Raw genomic sequence first — 24067 nt, 5'->3', positions numbered from 1 at the left:
AATGTGGCACCTGCAAACAGGGACTGTGAAAGGCCAGTGTAATTCACATCCTTTCTTTATGGGCCACAGACATACAATAGGACACTTAGAGCTACTATTACCAAAGTAAGTGAATAAATCTACACAGACATCCAGAAGATGTTGAAATTGTACAAGGTAAGTTAAAGATAGATCACTGTTAACATTGTTCATAGGTAGGCTTATTTGATTTCTTTTCCTTACTTGTAAAATATTTACAAAAAAGAGGAGAGAGAATGAGGCTGTGAAATAAAATGCCTAACAGTGGAGCAAAATTTGAAAAACCAAAAGGATGAAAATATTATGAGCATACAGGTTAAATCCCAATTCTAATTGACTACACAGAACTCTTGCCAAGCTTATGAATTTACTGGGAAAGGAAGCTTCAAAAGTTTATCATATGAACACTTAATATTCACTCACACGGTAATAAGAACTTCAGTTACTGATTTCTTTCAAGATCTTCTTATATCTTGATCCCTCTTTAACAATGTATCTTTGTGACAATAAAGATAACTGAAAACTATGTACTAGATACTGAATTTTGTGGGGCTGGTGCTGTGGCGTAGCAGGTAAAGCCACAGCCTACAGTTCCAGCATCCCATATGGGTGCTGGTTCAAGTCCTGGCTGCTCCGCTTCCAATCCAGCTCCCTGGTATGGCCTGGGAAAGCAGTAGAGGATGGCCCAAGTCCTTGGGCCCCTGCACCCACGTGGGGAGACCCGGAGGAAGCTCCTGGCTCCTGGCTTTGGATTGGCTCAGCTCTGGCCATTGCAGCCAACTGGAGAGTGAACCAGTGTATGGAAGACCTCTCTCTCTCTGCCTCTCCTTCTCTCTTTGTGTAAGTCTTTCAAATAAATAAATAAACCCTTAAAAAAAAAAAACTGAATTTTGGCCGTAAACACAAAACATTTTAAACATCACAGTATTGTAAAAACTGGAAAAGTCAAAATCTTCATTATCAGCAAAATCTCCCTACCTGCTCTCCCCCATTGAAAATATTTAATGAAAAGAACTTCTAGGAAAAAAAGCTTTGATAAAGTACTAAACTTTGAGCTAAAAGTACCTCAAAACAGCTAACAATTCAGTAGCAGACTCTGGATGTCTGGGGTAAGATGATGTCCAATAATGAGTCTTTTGTGTATGATACACCCAGAAAAGGTCACGCTCAGAGGACAGACATGGAAAGAATTTTTGCAATTCAGGAACATTCTGGTAAATAGTGAAGAGCCTGTTTACCTGCAAAGAAGAACCTAAAATGTGAGCTTACAAGAGAAGTATTAGAAGCGATTCCTTAATACCCTCTCTGGTGGATGCCACCTTTAACAGCTTAAAGGTTAAAACTAATAAAAAGCAAGCCCGTGACTTTTCAAAAGAAAAAGACAAGGTCATGCTCCTACCCTTATTTTAAAAATACATACTTTTAACACTTGGCTCCTCCAGTGCCTTTGGTATACAAGTTTTATTATTTTGGGGCTTTGATTCTTACTATTCTAGATAAGACCTGAAGCGCTTTGTGGCTATCACAATATATTTCACTCTCTTAAAACCACTTATATTTGACTATTTTAAGAGTTTTTTTTTTCCTGGCAGAAGAATTTCTTATTTCATTTTGTTTTATGCTATACCTTGCAATGAGAAGTCAATGAGAAAAAATAATAACCCTACATGATAAATATACTATCTCAGAAGTAAAAATGGTGGCACAGCGGGTAAAGTCCATCCCATATGGACGCCGGTTTGTGCCCTGGCTGTTACATTTTCTATCCAGCTGTCTGTTAATGGCCTGGGAAAAGCAGCAGAAGATGGCCCAAGTGTTTGGGCCCTGCCATCCATGTGGGAGACCTGGATGAACATGCTCCTGGCTCCTGGCTTCAGCCTGGCCATTTTGGCCCTTTGGAAAGTGAACCAGCAGATGGAAAATCTCTAAGTCTTTCTTCCTCTCTCTGTAACTCTGACCTTCAAATAAACAAATAAATCTTCACCAAAAAAAAAAAAAAAAAAAAAGAAGAAGCAAAAAGAAATACAATACAACAATAAAACCTGTATGTTCTTAAATACTCATCACTTTTCATAACGCTTTAAAGGTAGCATTTACCTGTAGCAGTTATACAGAGGGAAAATTAATAAATCAATTAACAAGTCAAAGACAAGCTAGTAGTAGTTACTACTATTGTGCACCAGGATGTTAATGATAGCAACAAGGGCAACAACCCTTTCAGTGCCCCCATCTGTCTAATTTTCAGACTGTCTCTGACATGCCTGCAGCACTTTTATTTTTTATTATCTTGATTTTTTTATCATTATAAAATTAATACATTATAAAATATTAAGAGTTCAAGTAATTTAAACACATTTCATGTAAAAAATGATTTTTATAAAAAAAATAAAGATCAGAACCTTTATAGTCTGCCTATGGTAGGAGCCAAATAGCTTACAACTCCTCTCTGAGAGGCAACACAGCACAAGAAAAAAGGTATGGGATTTAATGTGAGGTCTGAGTACCATTCCCCATTGATTCTCTCACCAGCTATGAGACCTTCAACAAATAGCTTCTCTGAGTTTTACTTTTCTACTCTGTCAAATGGGATAATAATTCTTTGGCTAATGATTTAATGTAATGCGAATACTTCAAGGGGTGAAATACTATTCCATGAAATATAATGTTTGTTCTTTATGCCTCTCCTAATTTATAAATTAAGAAAACTGAACTAGATGAGATATAAGCTTCCTTTAAATCTAGAATCTGAGGAACTTCTTTTATGATAAATTCTATGTAGAAGTTAGCTGAAGTCTAGTGTTGTTCATTATGCTGTCCATGGAACTGTGTGAAATATAACAACACTGCCTTAAAGTGCACATTCTCTTTGCTAAAACAAAGGGTGGTTCACCAAAAGAAAACAAAATGGGGGGATTTTTTTTTTTTAATGGAGGAAGAGGGGCAATGAGTTCTTCCTAAAGAAGACTTCACATTTCTTGCCCGAGTATCTAAAAAATCTGGCAAGGGTAACCAAGAAAATAACTGATCAAAGAAAGGAATAAGTGGCTCTTTTTCCAAACAAATTTAAAACTAAACCTTGAAAACATCAATATCACCTGTAAAAAGCCTTTTTCTTATTTCCTAAGTTGTTTTGTTACTTCATAGTTTATATGAAAACTTGACAGAAACATATCAATGCACTTTGTTCAGAAGAAATGTGTGGTAGGCAAACTCTAATCTGTCAAACTGAAGGAAGGCCAGTAGGGAGACTAAGTGAATAAGGGAGAGCGCAACAGGAGATAAAGTTAGAGAGAAAAGAAGGTGCCAAAAACATATAAATTCAAGTAGGCATAGAAAAAAATGTAAGTTGTATTCCGAGAGGGGTGGAGAACCACTGGAGAGCTTAAACATGGGAGTGTCATGATCTGGTTTTACATTTTACATGGTAGCTATGTGGAGCCTGAACTGTGGTGAGGTGAGGGCTGGGGAGACAGGAGAGAAGGCAGAGAGGCCAGATGAAAGAGTGATAGTGGCTTCGATAAGGATGCTGCAACAAAGGCCATGAACAGTGGTCAGAGCCAGGCTGGATTCTGCAGACAGGACTGATAGGTGGGTAGGATATCTGTAATAAGTAAAAGAAAGACTCCAAAGTGACTGGAAGGCTCTGTGACTGAGCAACTGGGTAAGCGATGCCAGTTACCAAAATGAACACCAGAGTCTGAGCAGGCTCAGCTTTCAGGGTAATATAAACAGGTTATTTTGGATGTGTTAGGTTTATAACGCCAATTAAAGCATTCAAGTGAAGTTTTCTGTTGGATATTTAAATGTGGAGATCAAGGGAGAAATGTAAATCTGATAAGAAGCACGAATACAGATGGCATTTAAGTTAAATCCAGCAGACTGAATGAGAAAGTATAAATGGAGAAGAGAAACTTGCCAAGCTCTGAGGCACTCTGGTGCTTATAGCAGAGTTGAGGAAGATCCAGCAGAGCTGACTGAGAAGGAAAAACCAGTTACATAGGAACAAAACCAGGAATATATAACATCCTGAGGTGAAGCAAGTCCTTGTAGTCAACTCAGTCAAACTGAAGAGGTCAAGTTACTCACCAGGGCACACTACAACTACATGAAGGTGACTTAAATTCTCTTTATTTTTTTTTTAAGGTTTGTTTATTTATTTGAAAGTCAGAGTTACACAGAGAAGGAAAGGCAGAGAAAGAGGACTTCCATCTACTGGTTCACTCACCAGATGGCTGCAATGGCTGGAGCTGCGCTGATCCAAAGCCAGGAGCCAGGGGCTTCTTCCAGGTCTCCCAAGCGGGTGCAGGGGCCCAAGGACTGGGGCCATCTTCTACTGCTTTCCCATCCCATAGCAGAGAGCTGGATCAGAAGTGGAGCAGCCAGGACTCAAACTGGCGCCCATATGGGATGCCAGCACTGCAGGCAGCGGTTTTACCTGCTATGCCACAGTGCTGGCCCCGACTTAAATTTTTAAAATAAGTATACTGGGGCTGGCATTGTGGCACAGAAGGTTAAGCCATTGTCTGCCAGTGGTTTGTGTCCTGGCTGCTCCACTTCTAACACAACTCCCTGCTAATATACCTAGGAAAGCAGCAGAAGATGGCCCACATGCTTGGGTATCTGCTATACATGAGAGAGATCCAAATGAAGCTCCTGGCTCCTGACTTTGGCCACCAGGCCATTACAGTCATTTAGGGAATGAACCAATGGATTGAAGATCTCTCTCTCTCTCTGTCTCTCCCTTTCTCTCTCTGTAACTCTGCCTTTCAAATAAATAAACTTTTTTTAAAAAAGTATACTATGTGAATGTAAAATTATAGTTTTTTTTAAAAAAAACTTCTCTCCAATCTCCATTTTAAGGGAAACACATGATTAATTCAAAGAAATTCTTAGGGCCGGTGCTGTGGTGTAGCAGGTAAAGCCTCTGCCTGTAGTGCTGGCATCTCATATGGGTGCCAGTTTGAGACCCAGCTGCTCCACTTCCAATCCAGCTCTCTGCTATGGCCTGGGAAAGCAGTAGAAGAGGGCTCAAGTCCTTGGGCCCCTGCACCCATGTGGGATACCTAAAGAAGCTCCAGGCTCCTGGCTTTGGATCAGCGCAGCTCTGGCTGATGCGGCCAACTGGGGAGTGAAATAGCGAATGGAAGACCTCTCTCTCTCTGCCTCTCCTTCTCTAACTCTGACTTTCAAATAAATAAATCTTTTTTAAAAATTAAAAGAAATTCTAGAAAAACACAGGAATAGAAAACAGGAAGAAATCTCATAAAATATTGAATAATTTCTATTCATTTTTTTCTTTCTAGAAGTTTGGATTTTCTTTTTAAAATAATAACTATATGAAGGCAATTTTATACCCTGCTTATTTTACTTTCTCATGTTGTTATATATAATGCTTTACAACATTTTAATGACAACATGATAATAATTACCATTTACTTAGTATGGTGAGTCAGACACTATTAGAAATGCTGTATTTAATCTTCATAACAATCCATTAAGCAATTACTGTTATTATCTCAAATTCATAGATGAAACAGATTAAATAACTCTCCCAGGGCAAAGTCATTTTGATTTTCTGTGCTCTTAACTATACATTGCCAAGGTAAAATTATTCAGTTAATTATCTATTGGTAGAAATTGGGTTATCTATTTTTCACTATTATAAGTATCATTGTGGTGAGCATATTTGAACATAAAGATTTTCATAAATATAGAATTAGTGCTCACTTCAGCAGCACATATACTAAAATGTAGAATCAATTTTTTCCTCAGAATAATTAGAAATAGAATTACTCAGAGGTATTTTTTAAGACTTCTGATGCCTACTATCAAATTCCTTTTCACAATGTTTATCCCAATATATTTAACCACAAAAAGAGTACTTTCAAAATCTGCTTAAATCTAAAACACAAGGCATAGGAAAAGACTACAAGGGGAAGAATTAAGGGCTGTGAAAACATAGTAAGTGGCCACCAGAGGGCAACCATATCACAGCATTAGTGAACAAAATCTCATTTGACATAAACATATTTATATTGCAATTTTAAATCATGTATTTGCACTCCTTCATATTGGATTCCACTTGTACTATATTTCCAAACGTAGAAATCATTTATTTCTTTCATCATTAGCTGCTTTTGGAAACCACAAGCACGAACAGGATTTCTTTGCCTTAAATCACCTCCAGAGCTAGGGCAAGGCGGCATTTACTTGACAGGAGCGAGAGCTGCCTCAGCGCTACAAGGAAAACTGAGACTGAGAGCCAGCAGTGTAGACTGCTTCCTGGTACTGTAGAGACCTAGGGCGCAAGTTCAGCTAAGTAAGATGGAGCTTTCCTTCTGTTACCCAGTATTGAAACTCATCTTTCCTCTGTATATTTTCCATTCATTTTGTTTCATTTATTCAACAAACATTTGGTGATACCTACCATGTGCTGAGTTCCACATCAGCAGTTATGTATATACTGGTAAATAAACTGATATTGTTTCTGCCTTCCTGAAACTTCTTATGTAGTAAATCAGCCTTACCATAGTCACTTATGTGACTCATAACCATGGATAAATATATAAAACTGTGATAAGGGCTATGAAAAAAATACAAGTGTATGTGAAATCATGTAATAAGAGAATTTTCATTTAGCCTGGAATGTCAGGAAATGCTTTCTAATGACGTAGCCTTTAATTGAAGACCTGAAGAAAAAGCAAAGGGGACAGAGGTGGGAGTAGAGATGGTTTATAAAGACCATCTGAAGCAGGAGAAAGACCAGGTGTGAGAATGCTGGGACAAGGAAACATGGCTTGTTTTAGAAACAGAAGCCAGGGTGATGGGCTTTCAGACAGAAAAGAATAAGAACAGCATAAGACACAACTGGCCAGCAGGCAAGCAGGCAAGGATCAGACCACATAAAAGAAAAAAATAACACAATTTCTTCTAAATTACTTTGCTTCACTATAAAGGATTAGAATGAAAAATAAGATTTCAACAGACCTTTCCAGGGTACTTCCAGTTTGAAATATCCTGCCATTCTATTCTCATAAAAACATCTGTACTTGTCAGATTAGGATATCCTGATGTTTTTTGTTGGGAGTGGCAAGAATTCCCAAGGAATTATCTCTAATCCATACATTTAAGAAAATGAGTTAATTGTCTTTAGTTTTTAATAGTTTGAATAAATTTGCCCAAATGTCATCTTGTTTGTCTTCACACTTGGGATTTACTGAGCTTTCTGAATCTGTGGGTTGGGGTCTTCCATGAGTTCGGAAAATTCTTGGTCATTATCTCTTCAGATGTTGCTCTGACCCAATACCTCTTCTGTTTCTTTCTCAGTCTTTAATTATATTTGTGTTACACCTTTTGGCTGTTCCCACATGTCTTTCTTGCTCTGTCTTTCCATTACCTCTTCTCTAAATGCTTTCGGTTCACTTCAGGTTTTTTAAATTAATTAATATATTTGAAAGGTAAAGAGACAGAAAGAGAGGGAGAGGCAGACCAGAGAGGTCTTCTGCTGCTTCACCCCAAATGCCTACAACAGCTGGAGCTATGCCAAGTAGAAGCCGGAAACCAGAAAATTCAGTCCAGGTCTCCTACATGGATGACAGAGAGCCAAACATCTGAGCCATCACCTGTTGTCTCCCAGGGTACACATTAACAGGAAGCTGCAATTGGCATCAGGGCTGTGACTGGAACGCAGGCATTCTGATAAGAGATGTGGGTGTCCAAATGATATCCTAACTGCCACACCCATGTTGGCTTCGGTTTTCAATTGTGCTGCAATGGAGTCTATTAACCATGACTTCACTGTGTCCAGTGTAAAATCTGCTAATAAACCCAGATGAGTTATTAATTTCAGATGCTGGTTTTAGTTCTAGATTGTGCTTGATTTTTTTTTATTTTTCCTCCATTTCCTTTTCTTTTTTTAAGACTATTTATTTATTTGAAAGGCAGAGTGACAGAGAGAGGAGAGACAGAGAAAGAGAGAGATTTCAGCCACTGGTTCCTGGCCAGGAGCCAGAAACTCCAGCTAGGTGTCCCATATGGATGGCAGGGGCCCAAGCACTTGAGCCATCATCCATTGTCCGCTGCTTTCCCAGGTGTACTAGCAGGAAGCTGGATTGGAAGCAGAGCAGCTGGGACTTGAACTGGCACTCTGATATGGGGTACCAGTATTGCAACTGGCAATGCCTTTTCCCACTGCACCACAGTGCTGGACCCTCTTACATTTTCATAAAATACTAATTTTAGTTAAAGTCTTGGTATGCTAAACCTAAACCTGGATCATCTATGGTTCTGCTTTCATTGCTTCTTTCTTTTGTTTATTATTTGTCATATTTTCTTGTCTTCCCATTGTATAGCATTTTTGACTGAATGACAGGCATGGTATAGAAGAACCAGAGAGAGCTCTTCCTTTCCTCTGTTAGGCAGCTACCATGAGAGGATCACTTCAGTCCAATCAGTAATTGAGGTGGTTTACGAAGCACTGCAATTTTAGTGTAAGTCAGTTCATCTCTGGTTCATCATTATTTCTTGGTCACAGCCCTACATGGTTTTTGACTGAGAGCCTAGTGGGCCTGTATCTACACAGCCCTAAAAGCCTGAAATTCAGTACAGGCCTTTGGAGGTTTCAACCTAGGTTCCACTCCATGCACCTTCAGAGTTCAGCAACACCTTAAAAGAGAGATGGCTGGGGCTGTGGCATGGTGTGTTAAGCTGCTGCCTGCAGTGCCAGCATCCCATATGGGCTTGGTTCATGTCCAGGCTGCTCATGCACATGGGAAAGCAGTGGAGGATGGCTCAAATCCTTGGACCACTGTACCCACGTGGGAGACCCAGAAGCTCCTGGCTCCAGTCTGAACCAGCCCTAGCGCGCTGTGGCAATTTAGGGAGTGAACCAGCAGATGAAAGATTTCTCTGTTTCCCTCTCTCTCTGTAACTGTGACTTTCAAATAAATAAATAAATCTTGGAAGGAAGGAAGGAAGGAAGGAAGGAAGGAAGGAAGGAAGGAAGGAAGGAAAGAAGGAAAAGAGAGAGAGTTGTATGGTATAGAAGTTCTCTCTAAAGGAATTTTTGTCTCTGGCTCAAAACTGAGAGATTTCTTTCTACCTTTCTGGCCCAGTCCATCTTCTGCACGGTCAACTAAAGCCCCATGGGAAAGCTAACCTTTTATTTAAGGTTCCTCTACTTTGCAGCTATCATGCAAGTCAAAAATGACTGCAAAAAGTTCTTTTTGTATCATTCTTCTTAAGAAAAAAGAATTATTTTGCTTGGGCTAAGTCTGATCCTTAGCTTTTATTAAGAGTCAACAAGTGTCCCCTGGAAGAAAATGGCTAGTGATCCTCAGTTTACCCAGGAAGAGCTCCACCTTCCCACCATTTCTGGAGTTCTAGTTAACGTAGTTCTCCTTGCTTCCATAGCTACCCAAATAGTATGGCTTTAAATTTGTGCATTGTTTTCAAGTGGGTGTAACAGTAGTTTGGCTTGCTGTGATCTATTATATTCTACTGAGAAAAGAAAAGCCCTTATATACTATTGAGGAAGAATACACTGACAGCTGGAAGACTTCACAATGAAAAATACAGTGGAAAAATTACACGACAAAATGAAGGAAAGCATGTACCTGTGAGGGCATTACAACTGACGGATCGGTTATTGCACTGGCAGGGCAAACAGCCATTCTTAGTGAAATTGTAATATCCATCCTGGCACTGGTCACATGTAGAGCCGGTGACACCCACTTTGCACTGGCAATTCCCAGAACTGCAAACAAAAGCAAAGACAACGAACAAAAGTAAATTAGTTTGAAAGTTTTATTGTCTAACATTCCAATATAGATGATCTTTTTACAAAGTATTTATTTGAGAGGAAGAGAGGAGGGCGAGAGGGAGGGACAGAGGAGGCAGGGAGAGACAGAGAGAGAGAAATGCAAACTTCCATTTACTGATTCATTCTTTAAATGTCCACAAAGGCTGGGGCCAGGCCATGGTCAAAACTGGTAATGCAATCCAGGTCCCCTACATGGGTAGCAGGAACATAATTAATTGAATCATCACTGCTCCCTTCTAATGCATTAGCAGGAAGCTGGAGTTAGAAGCTAGAGCTGGGAATTATGAATCCAGGCATTCTGAAATGGCATCTTAACCACTAGACCAAACACCCATTCCTCCATTACAGATGACCTTACCATAGCAGAGTTTGAACTAGATTCTAGTTACTAGAAGTATTGAGTGATTTTTACTTTGAATTGCAAGTTGAAAAACTGCATGACTATATAATTTAACTAACATGGTACTAATACTAATAATTTTGACAATTTAATCTTTTGAATTTGGGTAGTCTAAAATAAATAATAAAAGATTCATAGAGTTTCCAGTGCTTAGAAATCTTTGTTTACTAAGCTGTGGGACACAAAATTTGCAGTGAAGTTATTTCATTGCTGGATTATCTTTCAGTTCCACTGACATCTCCCAGTCTGTAGAAAACAAGGAACACCCTCAGCCTTCACCCATCCTAGCTTTTGGCTGCAGAATATAAAGACCAAGATCCTAGGGCCGGCGTTGTGGCATAGCAGGTTAAGCTGCTGCCTGTAATGCCAGCATCCCACATAGGCACTGGTTGGAGTCCTGGCTGCTCCACTTCCAATCCAGCTCCCCATTAATATACCTGGGGAAGCAGCGGACAATGGCCCAAGTGTTTGGGCCACTGTACCCACGTGTGAGACTCAGAGGAAGCTCCTGCTCCTGGCTTCAGTGTGGCTCAGCCTAGCTGTTGTGGCCATTTGAGGAGTGAGTCATAGGATGGAAGATTCTCTCTCTCTCTAACTCTTTCAAATAAATAAAAATAAATGTTTTTTTCTTTAAAAAAAAAATCAAGATCATAATGACTATATTAGCTACCCACAACAATGCTAGAAGCTTAACAGAATTCTCTTCTTTGGGTCAAGTGTATAATTAAACTATAGTTCTGATAATTAAGATAGAATTCATAATTAAGTAAATATACCTATAATGGAGATTCCTATTGCTTTCTGGTCTAAATCCATATAAAAGTTCTAGATTCTAACCCTTCCCAAATAAATACAGATTAAAATTCTAAAGTAAGAAAAATATTTTATTTAATAATCCATTTTCCTATTTATATTTTTCTTGGATATCCCTTGTATCAATTATACTATCACTTTGTAATCTTTAATTTTAAACCTTTGATGTTATTTTCAATTTCTTTCACTCTATACTCCATGATCATTCATTCATACTCAATAAATCACCGATTTCTGTCAAAATTTCTTTCAAGATACCTCTTGGTATTATTATCTCTCCTATAATCATATCTATTATAAACGCCTTTTCTCCTGTTTATCTCCAAAAAATCTTTCCTGCTTTCAAGGCTCTTCTACTTTCTCTAACTGCTTCATAGAGATCTTCTGGCTTCCTAACTTCACATTTTCTGCATCAAACATTTTGATCCTAATTGTGATCTGCTCTGTATTCTTTCATGTTCATAAGTCTTGTTTTTAGGCCGGTGCTGCAGCTCACTTGGCTAATCCTCCGCCTGTGGCACTGGTACCCCGGATTCTAGTCCCAGTTGGGGCGCTGGATTCTGTCCCAGTTGCTCCTCTTCCAGTCCAGCTCTCTGCTGTGGCCTGGGAGTGCAGTGGAGGATGGCCCAAGTGCTTGGGCCCCTGCACCCATATGGGAGACCAGGAAGAAGCCCCTGGCTCCTGGCTTTGGATTGGCGCAGAGCACTGGCCGTAGCGGCCATTTGGAGGGTGAACCAGTGGAAGGAAGACCTTTCTCTCTGTCTCTCTCTCTCTCTCTCACTGTCTAAATCTGCCTGTCAAAAAAAAAAAAAAAAAAGTCTTGTTTTTATAGTTAGGTTATACAAAGCTTGAAACAAAGGCCATAGTAGGCAGCTTTCTTATTCTCAAGACCAAGCACAAGTATGGGAATCATATACTACAATGAATTGTTTCATGTGTTATACCTTACTATGGAAGTTTCCTGAGTCCATTATCTTGGTATCCTCAGAGTCAGGCATAATGTCTGGCACTTAATAAATGCTGAATAAGCACTCAATCAATATAAAAACAATTTTAAAATTAAGATCAGGAAGGTTTAAAAAAAGTGAAAGAGAACACTAACGACTAGGATTATCAGAAAAGCTAGTGTACTTCTACTTTACATGCTCATTCTGGACCTCAAAATGTTAAATTTCATCATCTGAGTAGATTTTGGTACCATATTGGATGGGAGACAATTTAAGTTAGAACTGCTTATTAAAACAATGTTTTTGGAGATTCAGCTCCTAATTAGTCCCTGTGGGGTTGTTAATTTTAGTTTAAGAGTTCAAGCTAAAATTGTTAACAGTTACACACCTCTGTGCATATCAGTAAAAACAATCCCCTATCACTTCCCTTTACTTCTATTTCTGTAATAAAAATAGAAATTTTAAATTTGAGTGTTATTGGAACTCTGAACTGAATTTTGCAAAATGAAAGTAGAGCAACTTTCAACCACTTGAGTGCTACTTGTAGAATAAAAAACTAAGGCTTATTCTTCTGAGCTTGAGATATGCCTCTCTGTTCATCAGTCCCTGGGCTAAATAGTCGGAATTTTGCTCTCTGTCCCAAAAAACCTATTTTGAGCAGTTAAAGCTGAAATCTACTTCTCTCTCCCACATATCTTGTTGCTCAGTAATATGTCAGGGGATATCAAAAAAGAGAAGAAAAACAGTTCTTCATGGACTATTCTTAGGACTTTCCTCAAATAAAACCAGTCCAGAAAGGAAAGGAGCCTAGGATCATGTAAATAATAACTACCATTTCTCAAATCCTTGTATGCTAAGAAATCGCCTATCGGGCCAGCACCGTGGCTCACTTGGCTAATCCTCCGGCATCCCATATGGGTGCTGGGTTCTAGTCCCGGTTGCTCCTCTTCCAGTCCAGCTCTCTGCTGTGGACTGGGAGGGCAATGGAGGATGGCCCAAGTACTTGGGCCCCTGCACCCGCATGGGAGACTAGGAGGAGGCACCTGGCTCCTGGCTTCGGATCGGCACAGCGCCAGGCCTTGGTGGCCATTTGGGGAGTGAACCAATGGAGGGAAGACCTTTCTTTCTGACTGACTCTGAGGATACCAAGATATGGTCCCTGGACTCAGGAAACTCTCTCACTGTCTATAACTCTGTCAAATAAATACATAAAAAATTTTTTAAAAATCACCTATCAAATTCTGTACTCTTATAAAGCAGCCTTGCACATTGAGTAAATTTACAGATAATATAAAATAGAAGCGTCTGAAAGCAGGAATAACAATATCAATGATAATAATTTAAAAATGAACAACCATTTTATTTCAGGACATAGTCTTGGGGTAGGTGTTTGGTGAAGTGGTTAAGACACCACTTGGGACACCCACATCCCTTATCAGAGTGCCCGGTTTGGGCTTCCAGTTCCAACCTGGTTCTGCTTCCAATTTCAGCTTTCTGCTAATGTGCACTTACAAGGGAGCAGGTGATGGCTCAAGTAATTGGGTCCTTGCCACTCACGTAGAAGACCTAGATTGAGTTCTAGGATCTTAGCTTTGGCCTGGCCCAGCCCTGGCTGTTATAGGTATTTGGGGAGTGAATCAGTGGATGGAATGTTTTTGTCTGCCTCTTATCTCTCTGCCTTTTAAATAAAATGAAAATAAATAATAAAATTTAAAAATGAAAAGAATATGTATTCTAATTCTCAAAGTAATTCTACTAAATAGAGGTTATAATATTCATTTTACTACTGGGAAAATTCAGAGGAGTTAAAGTTACTGTTCACAGCTAGTAACTGAGGTTATTTATAGAGCCAGACTTGTCACTATACTGTGCTACCTACCACTAAATTTGACTCTAAATCTGCATAAGAAATTTGTCTGTCAGGTAACTTGATATCTATTTGAGTTACAAACTTTATTCTGTAGAACACAAGTGCCACAATATACCATCTTCACATACTCCAGTGATGTTGTTTCTCCCCATCTCTTCTCATTGCTAGTAAATTTCAGCCTTTCTTAAGCAGAAGTTGAGAAATCTTACAGCTTGAAGAGAAGCTGCAGCGTAATAAAGTCCAAGGTCCTGGAGCCACTCCGGTTCCACAGAGGAGTACCTGGATTTGATATCCAGCTCCAGGTTCCTGCCAGTGCAGACCATGATAGGCAGCAGTGATGGCTCGAGTAATTGGGTTCCTGCCACTCATGCGGGAGACCTGAATTGAGTTGTAGGCACCTAAAGACTGCGAGGAGATAGAAATGGGAGTTCTCTTTCTCTCCCTCTCTTTTCCTCTTTCTTTCTCTCTGGATATATCTTTCTGTGTCTTTCTGCCTCTCAAATAAAATAATAAAAAATTCAAGATTTTCAGAAATATAAGTTCTAAAATTCTGATGCTTAGTTACAGCATAATTAAAAGTTATACTGTTCGCCATTGTAACCCATAAGCTGTACTTTGGAAATTTATATTCATTAAATAAAAGTTTAATAAATGAAAAAAAAAGTTATACTGTTCATAGTGTAGAAGGTGAGCATTATTTCTTTAAAAAATACAATGGAAACTCACACTATCAGCGTATCTTTTAAGTAACTTTAAAAAAAAAAAAGAAACGCCACACACACACAGAGTCTTACACAAGTATACACCAAGATACTTACTGATCTAGCAAAGTAAATCTGCATTTATCACATATGAAATTCAGGAATATCTTATGACTCAACAAGAAGGAAGCAGTCATTTTAAGTCTATACTGTTAGAAAATTACAAAGGATATAAGATACCTTTTGAAGAATGGCTAATACTTCATTAGCCAATTTCTAAGTCTTTTGAAATATTAGTAGTCAAAACATGCTTTTTCCTCATTCCTCTAAAACATTAAATCATTCAGTATACAAAAGAATAAACAGTTACTTTTAATGATGGTGTCTGCCTAACCCACCAATTGTAAGAGAAAGGTATTACCTTGGAATACATAAGCACCTAACGACATCTCATAACCATAACATAACCATGTTCCCAAAGTAGCTACTACTCCTACTTCATAATTCTGCTCTTGGCCCTCAAAATACTGATTTAAACAGGCATCTTTATCCCTGGAGAATCACTCCTTAATTGCTGATTTAAAAAATCTCATCTCCATAAGTTCTGATAAAGCAGATGACTGAGTCCAGATTGCATTGTTTCATTTTTTTCCTGGGTAGATTTTAAAACAACAGGAAAAGAGGTTCTCTCCCTCCCTCCCTCCATTCCTTCCTTCCTCTCTCTCTCTCTCTGTCTCTTTTTAAATATATAGAACAAGTGGGGAAATTTGGTTGTGGGGCTGCACTAGAATTGCTTTTTCATCATGTTACTCATGGCTGATGGCCAATTTCTGCATGTAGAAGAATTAAATCACTCAGCGAATATAAAGCTTTGCCTGTGTGACTTCTTTTATAGAATAAAGCCTTTACAACACCCTCTTTCATGGTCTTTCCCTGTTAAAGACTGTTGAATGCTTTCTGAAGCAAAGGTCAATGATATAAATGCAATAAAACAAAAAAAAATTAAAGGCCTATTAACAGACCACTTTGCTTACCCATAGATTTGAAATGAAAGAACCTAAAACCCATAGCTTCATGTTTGCAGATAAGGGAACAGAACTAGAGACTGAATAGAAATCAGAAATCAATACTACTGAGATCAGATAACAAAGAAGTTAAGATTGAATTTGCTCAATTTGTGTCACTTCCAAAAGACATGAGTTGTTATTAAGGTACTATAATGTAGACAATTATATCAGAAAGAAGAATATTGAATTATTCATAAAGAAAGCATAAGAATTATGTACACTAAGTATGACTAAGTATATCATATACTTTTCTTAAAGTATCTCAAATGCGGTTCTTTGGATTACTTGTGCCATTAATGCTTATAAAATTTACACAGTCATGGATGTGAACAACTATTGCAAAGTTTTAACACTTAAATAAATTATTTCTTAGTGCAAATATAAACAAATAATGTATTTCCTACTATGAATACTTATTAACTTTTCAAAAGAAAACGATATTTACATCAGACAAATGCTAGCCAAGTTGTCTTTTTTTTTTTTTTTTTTTTTGGACAGGCAGAGTGGACAGTGAGAGAGAGAGAGAGAGACAGAGAGAAAGGTCTTCCTTTTGCCGTTGGTTCACCCTCCAATGGCCGCCACAGCTGGGGCGCTGTGGCCGGTGCACCGCGCTGATCCGATGGCAGGAGCCAGGTGCTTCTCCTGGTCTCCCATGGGGTGCAGGGCCCAAGCACTTGGGCCATCCTCCACTGCACTCCCTGGCCACAGCAGAGAGCTGGCCTGGAAGAGGGGCAACCAGGACAGAATCCAGCGCCCCAACTGGGACTAGAATCCGGGGTGCCGGCGCCGTTAGGCAAAGGATTAGCCTGTTGAGCCACGGCGCCGGCCTGCCAAGTTGTCTTTTTAAAGGTTCTGTTCTACGATGAATGGGTGGAGAATCTTTGGAATTTCCATTATTTTAGAATCACATTGATTAATCAGGAAGGGTGGAATTCAAGAAGGGAAATATCAAGGTTTATGAGGAAAAAAACATAGTCTGTAGAGACAAACCTCAGTTCGTACACCAGCCGTACTGGTGACTAGGTGGCACAAAACATTTATCTCTTGTAGCCTCTGTATGTCCATTAGTACAATGAAGACAGTTCTGTCAACCTTTGTAGGGTTACTGTGAGAACGAATACTCAGGGTATGCAACATGGCGTCTGACACACACTCCTTACTGAGAAACGAAAGCAACTGTTCAGATGATGACAGTGATTCTCGTCTTGGTTTTTTTTTCTTCTGAGAACTTTAAGAAGAGGTGTGAATTGCCAGTAGGTAAAGATAAAGAAGACTCTAAATTGTTTTCCTTTAAAACTCTGTTCAAAATCTTTTTTTAAATGATAAGGAATTAAGGGACGATTATTAGTTTGGAGCAAAAGTATGGTGAAGAAAAGAGAGCACATTATGAACACAGAGTTTTCAGAAAGAAAAAAAAATTTTTTTTTGACAGGCAGAGTGGACAGTGAGAGAGAGAGAGAGAGAAAGGTCTTCCTTTTTGCCGTTGATTCACCCTCCAATGGCCGCCGCGGCTGGCGCGCTGTGGCCGGTGCACCGCGCTGATCCAATGGCAGGAGCCAGGTGCTTCTCCTGGTCTCCCATGGGGTGCAGGGCCCAAGCACTTGGGCCATCCTCCACTGCACTCCCGGGCCATAGCAGAGAGCTGGCCTGGAAGAGGGGCAACGGGGACTGGATCGGTGCCCCGACCGGGACTAGAACCCGGTGTGCCGGTGCCGCAAGGCGGAGGATTAGCCTAGTGAGCCGCGGCGCCGGCCGAGAAAGAAAATTTTTTAATTGAGAAGGGAAAGGGTCTACAAAATCCTACATTAGGAGGAATCAAAGCCAGCTGGACCTTGAATGCTTTCACACCAACAGCTAATGATTGGATTTATCGCTAAATTGTCAGATGTCATGTATGTGTTTCTTACAAAAGAGTCTCTTCCTGAGACTTACAAGATATAAATTATTTATATTTGTATAATTTTATTATACAAATACATCATATTATTATACAAATACATCATATTATGAGTTGTAACTCAAGCACTCACAGAACTTTAAAAAGATAAAGCTCTTATTGGGGGACATTAATTCATGTGTGGTCATCCAGGGGCCTTGCTTTTCCTTCTTCCTTATTCTTTTTTTTTTTTTTTTTTTTTTTTTTTTTGGACAGGCAGAGTGGACAGTGACAGAGAGAGACAGAGAGAAAGGTCTTCCTTTACCATTGGTTCACCCTCCAATGGCCACCGTGGCCAGCGTACTGCGGCCGGCGCACCACACTGATCTGAAGGCAGGAGCCAGGTGCTAATCCTGGTCTCCCATGGGGTGCAGGGCCCAAGCACTTGGGCCATCCTCCACTGCACTCCCGGGCCACAGCAGAGAGCTGGCCTGGAAGAGGGGCAACCGGGACAGAATCCAGCACCCCGACCAGGACTAGAACCCGGTATGCCGGCACCGCAGGCGGAGGATTAGCCTATTGAGCCGCGGCGCCGGCCTCTCCCTTATTCTTCAGTCTGCATTTTGGCATTGTGACATATACAAAACAAGAATCAAGAAAAAATGTTATAAATGCATCAGTTTTCTTCTTCCCATTCTTTTTTAGTAACTAAAGCCAAATTAGTCTGGGAAGAGTTTTAAATTACTGTTAAAGGGGCCAGCGCTGTGGCACAGAGGGTTAATGCCCTGGCCTGAAGCGCCAGCATCCCATATGGGCACCAGTTCGAGTCCTGGCTGCTCCACTTCCAATCCAGCTCTCTGCTATGGCCTGGGATAGCAGTAGAAGATGGCCCAACTCCTTGGGCCCCTGCACCCACGTAGGAGACCCGGAAGAAGCTCCTGGCTCCTGGCTCCTGGCTTTGGATCAGCATAGCTCCGGCCGTTGTGGCCATCTGGGGAGTGAACCAACAGATGGAAGACCTCTCTCTCTCTCTCTCTCTCTCTCTCTGTCTGCTTCTCCTCTCTCTATGTAACTCTGACTTTCAAATAAATAAATAAATAAATCTTTTTAAAAGTTACTATTAAAAGAGTCTGAAATCAAGAGAAAATGGTTGATCATAAGCCCTTTCAATATATTTTTAAAAATTCCAAAATGTATCTAGAGGAAGTTTCTCCAATTAGAAAGGTTTTACATGGGAAAATAAACAAAATGAAAAGCTATCAATAATTCTTAATTTCATATTTGGATGGTAGTTTTGTAAAAGTATTTAAAAAGCAATTTCTCCTTTTTTGTTATGAAAAAACTCAATAATTGGACACTTTGGCAAAAGCCTGTCTGCGCTCAGTGCTGCTCTGTCTCTCTACAGTTATGGAAAAGACCATTATGCAATGACTAAAGCGCCTTTCCTAGAGGAAAAAAAGGAAAGCTTTATTGTTGAAAACATTGGGCTATTATACTAAACATTCCTTGTATTTTTTAGGGCAAAGAGTCTAAAATATGTTCAGAGGAAATCCATATTCAGACAGAAATTCAAAACACTGAAAAAGAATATTGCCTAAGTACAAAAATATTTCTCACAGCTGAGTTTACCAAAATCAAATTTAAAAGTTATTTGAAAAGTCAAAGTAAAACTTAAAGGCAAAAACAAAACAAAACAAAATATGTCTCATTTTCAGATGCATAACTTGGGAAGGTTAACAGTACAACTAGGAAAGTTATTTCTCACTTCCTTCACTTTTTTTTCACAGAAGAAATACAGCAGTAAGAATTTTCAAGATACAATTATTCCATTATTTGATAGAAATTCTGTCATTTTGAAAGGAGGAAATGTAGAGACAAAACATGAGGTCCAGGTATCATCTTATGAAGAAGTTGCATCTCATCTGTGTTAATATTTGCATTTTTTATAACTATTATGTAAGATTTGCTTAATGAAACTGTAATTAACACCTGATCTGTACACATGCTATGTTACAAAAATTAACTTGAAGTGCTTAGAACTTATAATTCATTTCTGCACAGAAATAACAGTGTAAGTGGTGACTTAGTTTCCAGATTAGCAAGCAAAAATCTGCTTAACATGAAATGCTGATACTGACAATGTTGAAGACTAAATCCTTTATACAGAACTTCTGAACCCTTTGAGGGGCAGAGTGGTCAGGAGGCAATATTAACATTTACTGAGTTTCTACTCTGGGGTTACAAAGCACATAGCACATTTTATATCACAGGAAGTGACCAATGGTAGGCTGGCGTCACGGGTGGTGAAAGAATTCACCAGCACAGTCAGAGTGAGCAGGGTTAGATTTACTGCACAGGCTGTAAGATAACAACAGTCAGAGGCTAACTGCTGCAACACAGACTATAACCCTTAGAGTCTGGATGTGTTCTTCAATCCAATAGGTGTTCAGGTAATTGCCTGTCTGGGCGGAACTGGAAGGTTTGCCCCACCCTTAGCTAGGGACTTTCCCAGTGCCCCACGGTGACCCTCCACAATGCATTACTTAATACAATTTTAGAAGAATTCTATGACGTTCCTAAGTCTCAGCTTCATTACTTTTTAGCTGTTTGAGTATTGAACAAGCTTTCACATTTGAAAAATAAGAATAATCCCTGTTCCAAAATATTATAACTAAGTAGAATCAAATATATTTGTATTTAAGTGCCTTTCAAATAGTAGGAGCTCTATATATGGTAAATGTTAATACTTTTAACATCCCCAATTGGTACCTGCTTCAGTAACCTGAACTGACTCCATTTTTTTTTAAACTTTTATTTAGTAAATATAAATTTCCAAAGTACAGTTTATGGATTACAATGGCTTTGCCCCCCCATAACTGCCCTCCCACTCGCACCCCTCTCATCTCCCACTCACTCTCCCATTACATTCACAAGATTCATTTTCAATTATCTTTATATACAGAAGATCGATTCAGTATATATTAAGTAAAGATTTCATCAGTTTGCACCCACACAGAAACACAAAGTGTAAAATACTGTTTCAGTACTAGTTATAGCATTACTTCACATTGGACAACACATTAAGGACAGATCCCACATGAGACGTAAGTACACAGTGACTCCTGTTGTAGACTTAACAATTTGACACTCTTGTTTATGGCGTCGGTAATCTCCCTAGGCTCTATTCATGAGCTGCCAAGGCTATGGAAGCCTTTTGAGTTCGCCAACTTCAATCTTATTCAGACAGGGTCATAGTCAAAGTGAAAGTTCTCTCCTCCCTTCAGAGAAAGGTACCTCCTTCTTTGATGGCCCCATTCTTTCCACTGGGGTCTCACTCGCAGAGATCTTTCATTTAGGTTTGTTTTTTGTTTTTTGTTTGTTTTTTGCCAGAGTGTCTTGGCTTTCCATGCCTAAAATACTCTCATGGGCTCTTCAGCCAGATCTGAATGCCTTAAGGGCTGATTCTGAGGCCAGAGCGTTGTTTAGGATATCTGCCATTCTATGAGTCTGCTGTGTATCCCACTTCCCATGTTGGATCGTTCTCTCTCTTTTTGATTCTATCAGTTAGTATTAGCAGACAATAGTCTTGTTTGTGTGATCCCTTTGACTCTTAGACCTATCAGTGTGATCAATTGTGAACTGAAATTGATCACTTGGATTAGTGAGATGGCATTGGTACATGCCACCTTGATGGGATTGTATTGGAATCTCCTGGCACATTTCTAACTCCATCATTTGGGGCAAGTCTGATTGAGCGTGTCCCAAATTGTACATCTCCCCCCTCTCTTATTCCCACTCTTATATTTAACAGGGATCACTTCAGTTAAATTTCAACACCTAAGAATAATTGTGTGTTAATTACAGAGTTCAACCAATAGTATTAACTATAACAAATAAAAATACAAAAAGGGATAAAGTATTAAATTGTACATCAACAGTCAGGACAAGTGCTGATCAAGTCACTGTTTCTTATAGTGTCCATTTCACTTCAACAGGTTTCCTATTTGGTGCTTGGTTAGTTGTCACCGATCAGGGAGAACATATGATATCTGTCCCTTTGGGACTGGCTTAATTCACTCAGCATGATGTTTTCCAGATTCCTCCATTTTGTTGCAAATGACCGGATTTCATTGTTTTTGACTGCTGTATAGTATTCTATAGGGTACATGTCCCATAATTTCTTTATCCAGTCTACTGTTTGTTTTTTCTTTTTCTTTTTTTTTTTTTTTTGGGACAGGCAGAGTGAACAGTGAGAGAGAGAGACAGAGAGAAAGGTCTTCCTTTGCTGTTGGTTCACCCTCCAATGGCCGCTGCGGCTGGCGCACCGCGCTGATCTGAAGCCAGGAGCCAGGTGCTTATCCTGGTCTCCCATGGGGTGCAGGGCCCAAGCACTTGGGCCATCCTCCACTGCCTTCTCAGGCCACAGCAGAGAGCTGGCCTGGAAGAGGGCAACCGGGACAGAATCCAGCACCCCGACCGGGACTAGAACCCGGTGTGCCGGTGCCACAGGCAGAGGATTAGCCTATTGAGCCATGGCGCCAGCCCCAGTCTACTGTTGATGGGCATTTGGGTTGATTCCAGGTCTTAGCTATTGTGAATTGATTGACTGCCTTAATTTTTAAGGTCTCACAGCCAACCTGGAGTCAGAATTAGAACCTAGTAAGCCAGTGTTTAGCCTAGTGGTTAAGACACCCCTTGCCCCATATCAGAGTTCCTGAGTTAGATTCCTGACTCCACCTCCCTGCTAATGCGGACCTGGGAAGCACAGGTAATAGACAAGTAATTGGGCTGTTGCCAATGACACAGGAGACCTGGATTGAGCACCTAGCTCCCAGCTTTGGCCTCAGCCCAGCCCCAGCTGCTGTGGACATTTAGGGAGTGAACCAGCAGATGGGAGTGCTCTTTCAAACTGTGTGTGTGTGTGTGTATTGTGTCTGCTTCTCAAGTAAAACAAAACAAAATTTAATGGGCAGAGAAATGAGATAATGCCTCTGTTGTGTCTCAACACAATCCTAAAACTTGAGAGCTCTAATTTCCTAGCTATATCTAGCATTATTTACAAATACTCCTATTTGAGCCAGTTTCCTTGCAAAGTTTTTTTTTTCTTTCTTTTCTCTAACAGCTTTATTGATAGTCATCATTTTTAAATTGTGAGATCAGCTATATGAAACCAAGGATTTTTATGTATTTTTCTATTGTTATATTCCCAATGCCTAGCACAATGTCTGGCACATGATAGGTGCACAATTTTTTTTTAATGTCATGTATTTATTTTCATCTACTTAAAAGATAGAATAATAGAGACAGAGAGACGGGGGGGGGGGGTGGGGGTTGGTCTTCCCTCCTTTGGTTCATTTCCCAAATCCCTGCAATAGCCAGTGTTGGGTCAGGCCAAAGCCAGGAGCCCAGAACTTCATCTGGGTCTCCCATGTGAGTGGCAGGGGCCCAAGCACATGGGGCATAATCTGCTGCCTCTCAGGCTGCATCAGAAGCAGAGTAGCCAGAACTTGAACTAGCACTCTGCTATGGGATGCAGGTGTCCCAAGTGGTGGCTTAGCCTGCTGTGTCACAATGCCTGCCCCATGAAGTTTTTTAATGATTATATAATCTGGCTCCGAAATCTATGTATACTTTCTTCATGTACTCATGATGACTTCCCAGCACAATATTTGTTTTCATTATAGTTCATTTACCTTTTCCATATACTTAATCTTTTAAAAAAATTTATTTATTTAAGAAATAGACAGAGAGCTCCCATCTGCTGATTCACTCCTCAAATGCCCACAATGGCAAAGGCCGAACCAGGACAAACTCAATCTAGGTCTCCCACATGACAGGACTTGAATCAGGCACTCCAACAACAGGATGTGGCCATTCCAAGTGGAGATTTAACTGTGCTGACCCAGTGCCCACCCCTGTACCAGAGTTTTTGATTCAATAGGTCTGGGGTTTGGTCTGGGAATTTGCATTTCTTTTTTATTTTTAAAGATTTCCTTATTTACTTGAAAGTCAGAGAGAGAGAAATAGAGGTCTTCCATATGTTGATTCACTCCCCAGTTTGCCACAATGGCTGGAGCTGCGCCAATCCAAAGCCAGGAGCCAGGAGCTTCTTTGGGGTCTCCCACACGGGCGCAGGGTCCAAGGACTTTCCCAGGCCATAGCAGAGAGCTGGATCGGAAGTGGAGCAGCCGGGACTCAAACTGGTGCCCATATGAGAGGCCAGCACTACAGGTGGATTAACCTACTGCGCCGGGGAATTTGCATTTCTAACTAATTCCTCAGTGATACTGCTAGTGTGGAGACAATAATTGAAGAACCATTGCAGATTAACTAGAAAAAAAATCACTATACTTACTTCACTCTACTTTTTTATTATCTGAGCCCTGACTGGTAAAACTGCTTAATTTCCTCCACCTCTAGGCTTAGTGCTGAACACTTAATTTGGTATCAATCCTGACCTAAAAAAAGTATACTTAAGGCAATCAACTTCAGTGTTCTGTTAGCAAGTTCCATTTGCTACTGGTTCCTTTGACCTTAGTCCTTCATATTCTCAAT

General features: G+C 39.9%; 1 protein-coding gene across 2 annotated transcripts in view; it reads right to left on the bottom strand.

The window, feature by feature from the left end:
* MEGF9 (multiple EGF like domains 9) overlaps positions 1–24067 on the bottom strand; it is a 115219-nt gene that overhangs the window by 14244 nt on the left and 76908 nt on the right. For both annotated transcript variants that reach the window (XM_062207674.1, XM_062207675.1), the window contains exon 3: positions 9633–9772. In XM_062207674.1, coding sequence (XP_062063658.1) covers positions 9633–9772 — 140 coding nt within the window. The remainder of the gene's footprint in view (positions 1–9632; positions 9773–24067) is intronic.

Source organism: Lepus europaeus, chromosome 12 (genome assembly GCF_033115175.1).
Source record: "Lepus europaeus isolate LE1 chromosome 12, mLepTim1.pri, whole genome shotgun sequence".
NCBI classification, from domain to species: domain Eukaryota; kingdom Metazoa; phylum Chordata; class Mammalia; order Lagomorpha; family Leporidae; genus Lepus; species Lepus europaeus.
This window is presented reverse-complemented; position numbering and strand designations above follow the sequence as displayed.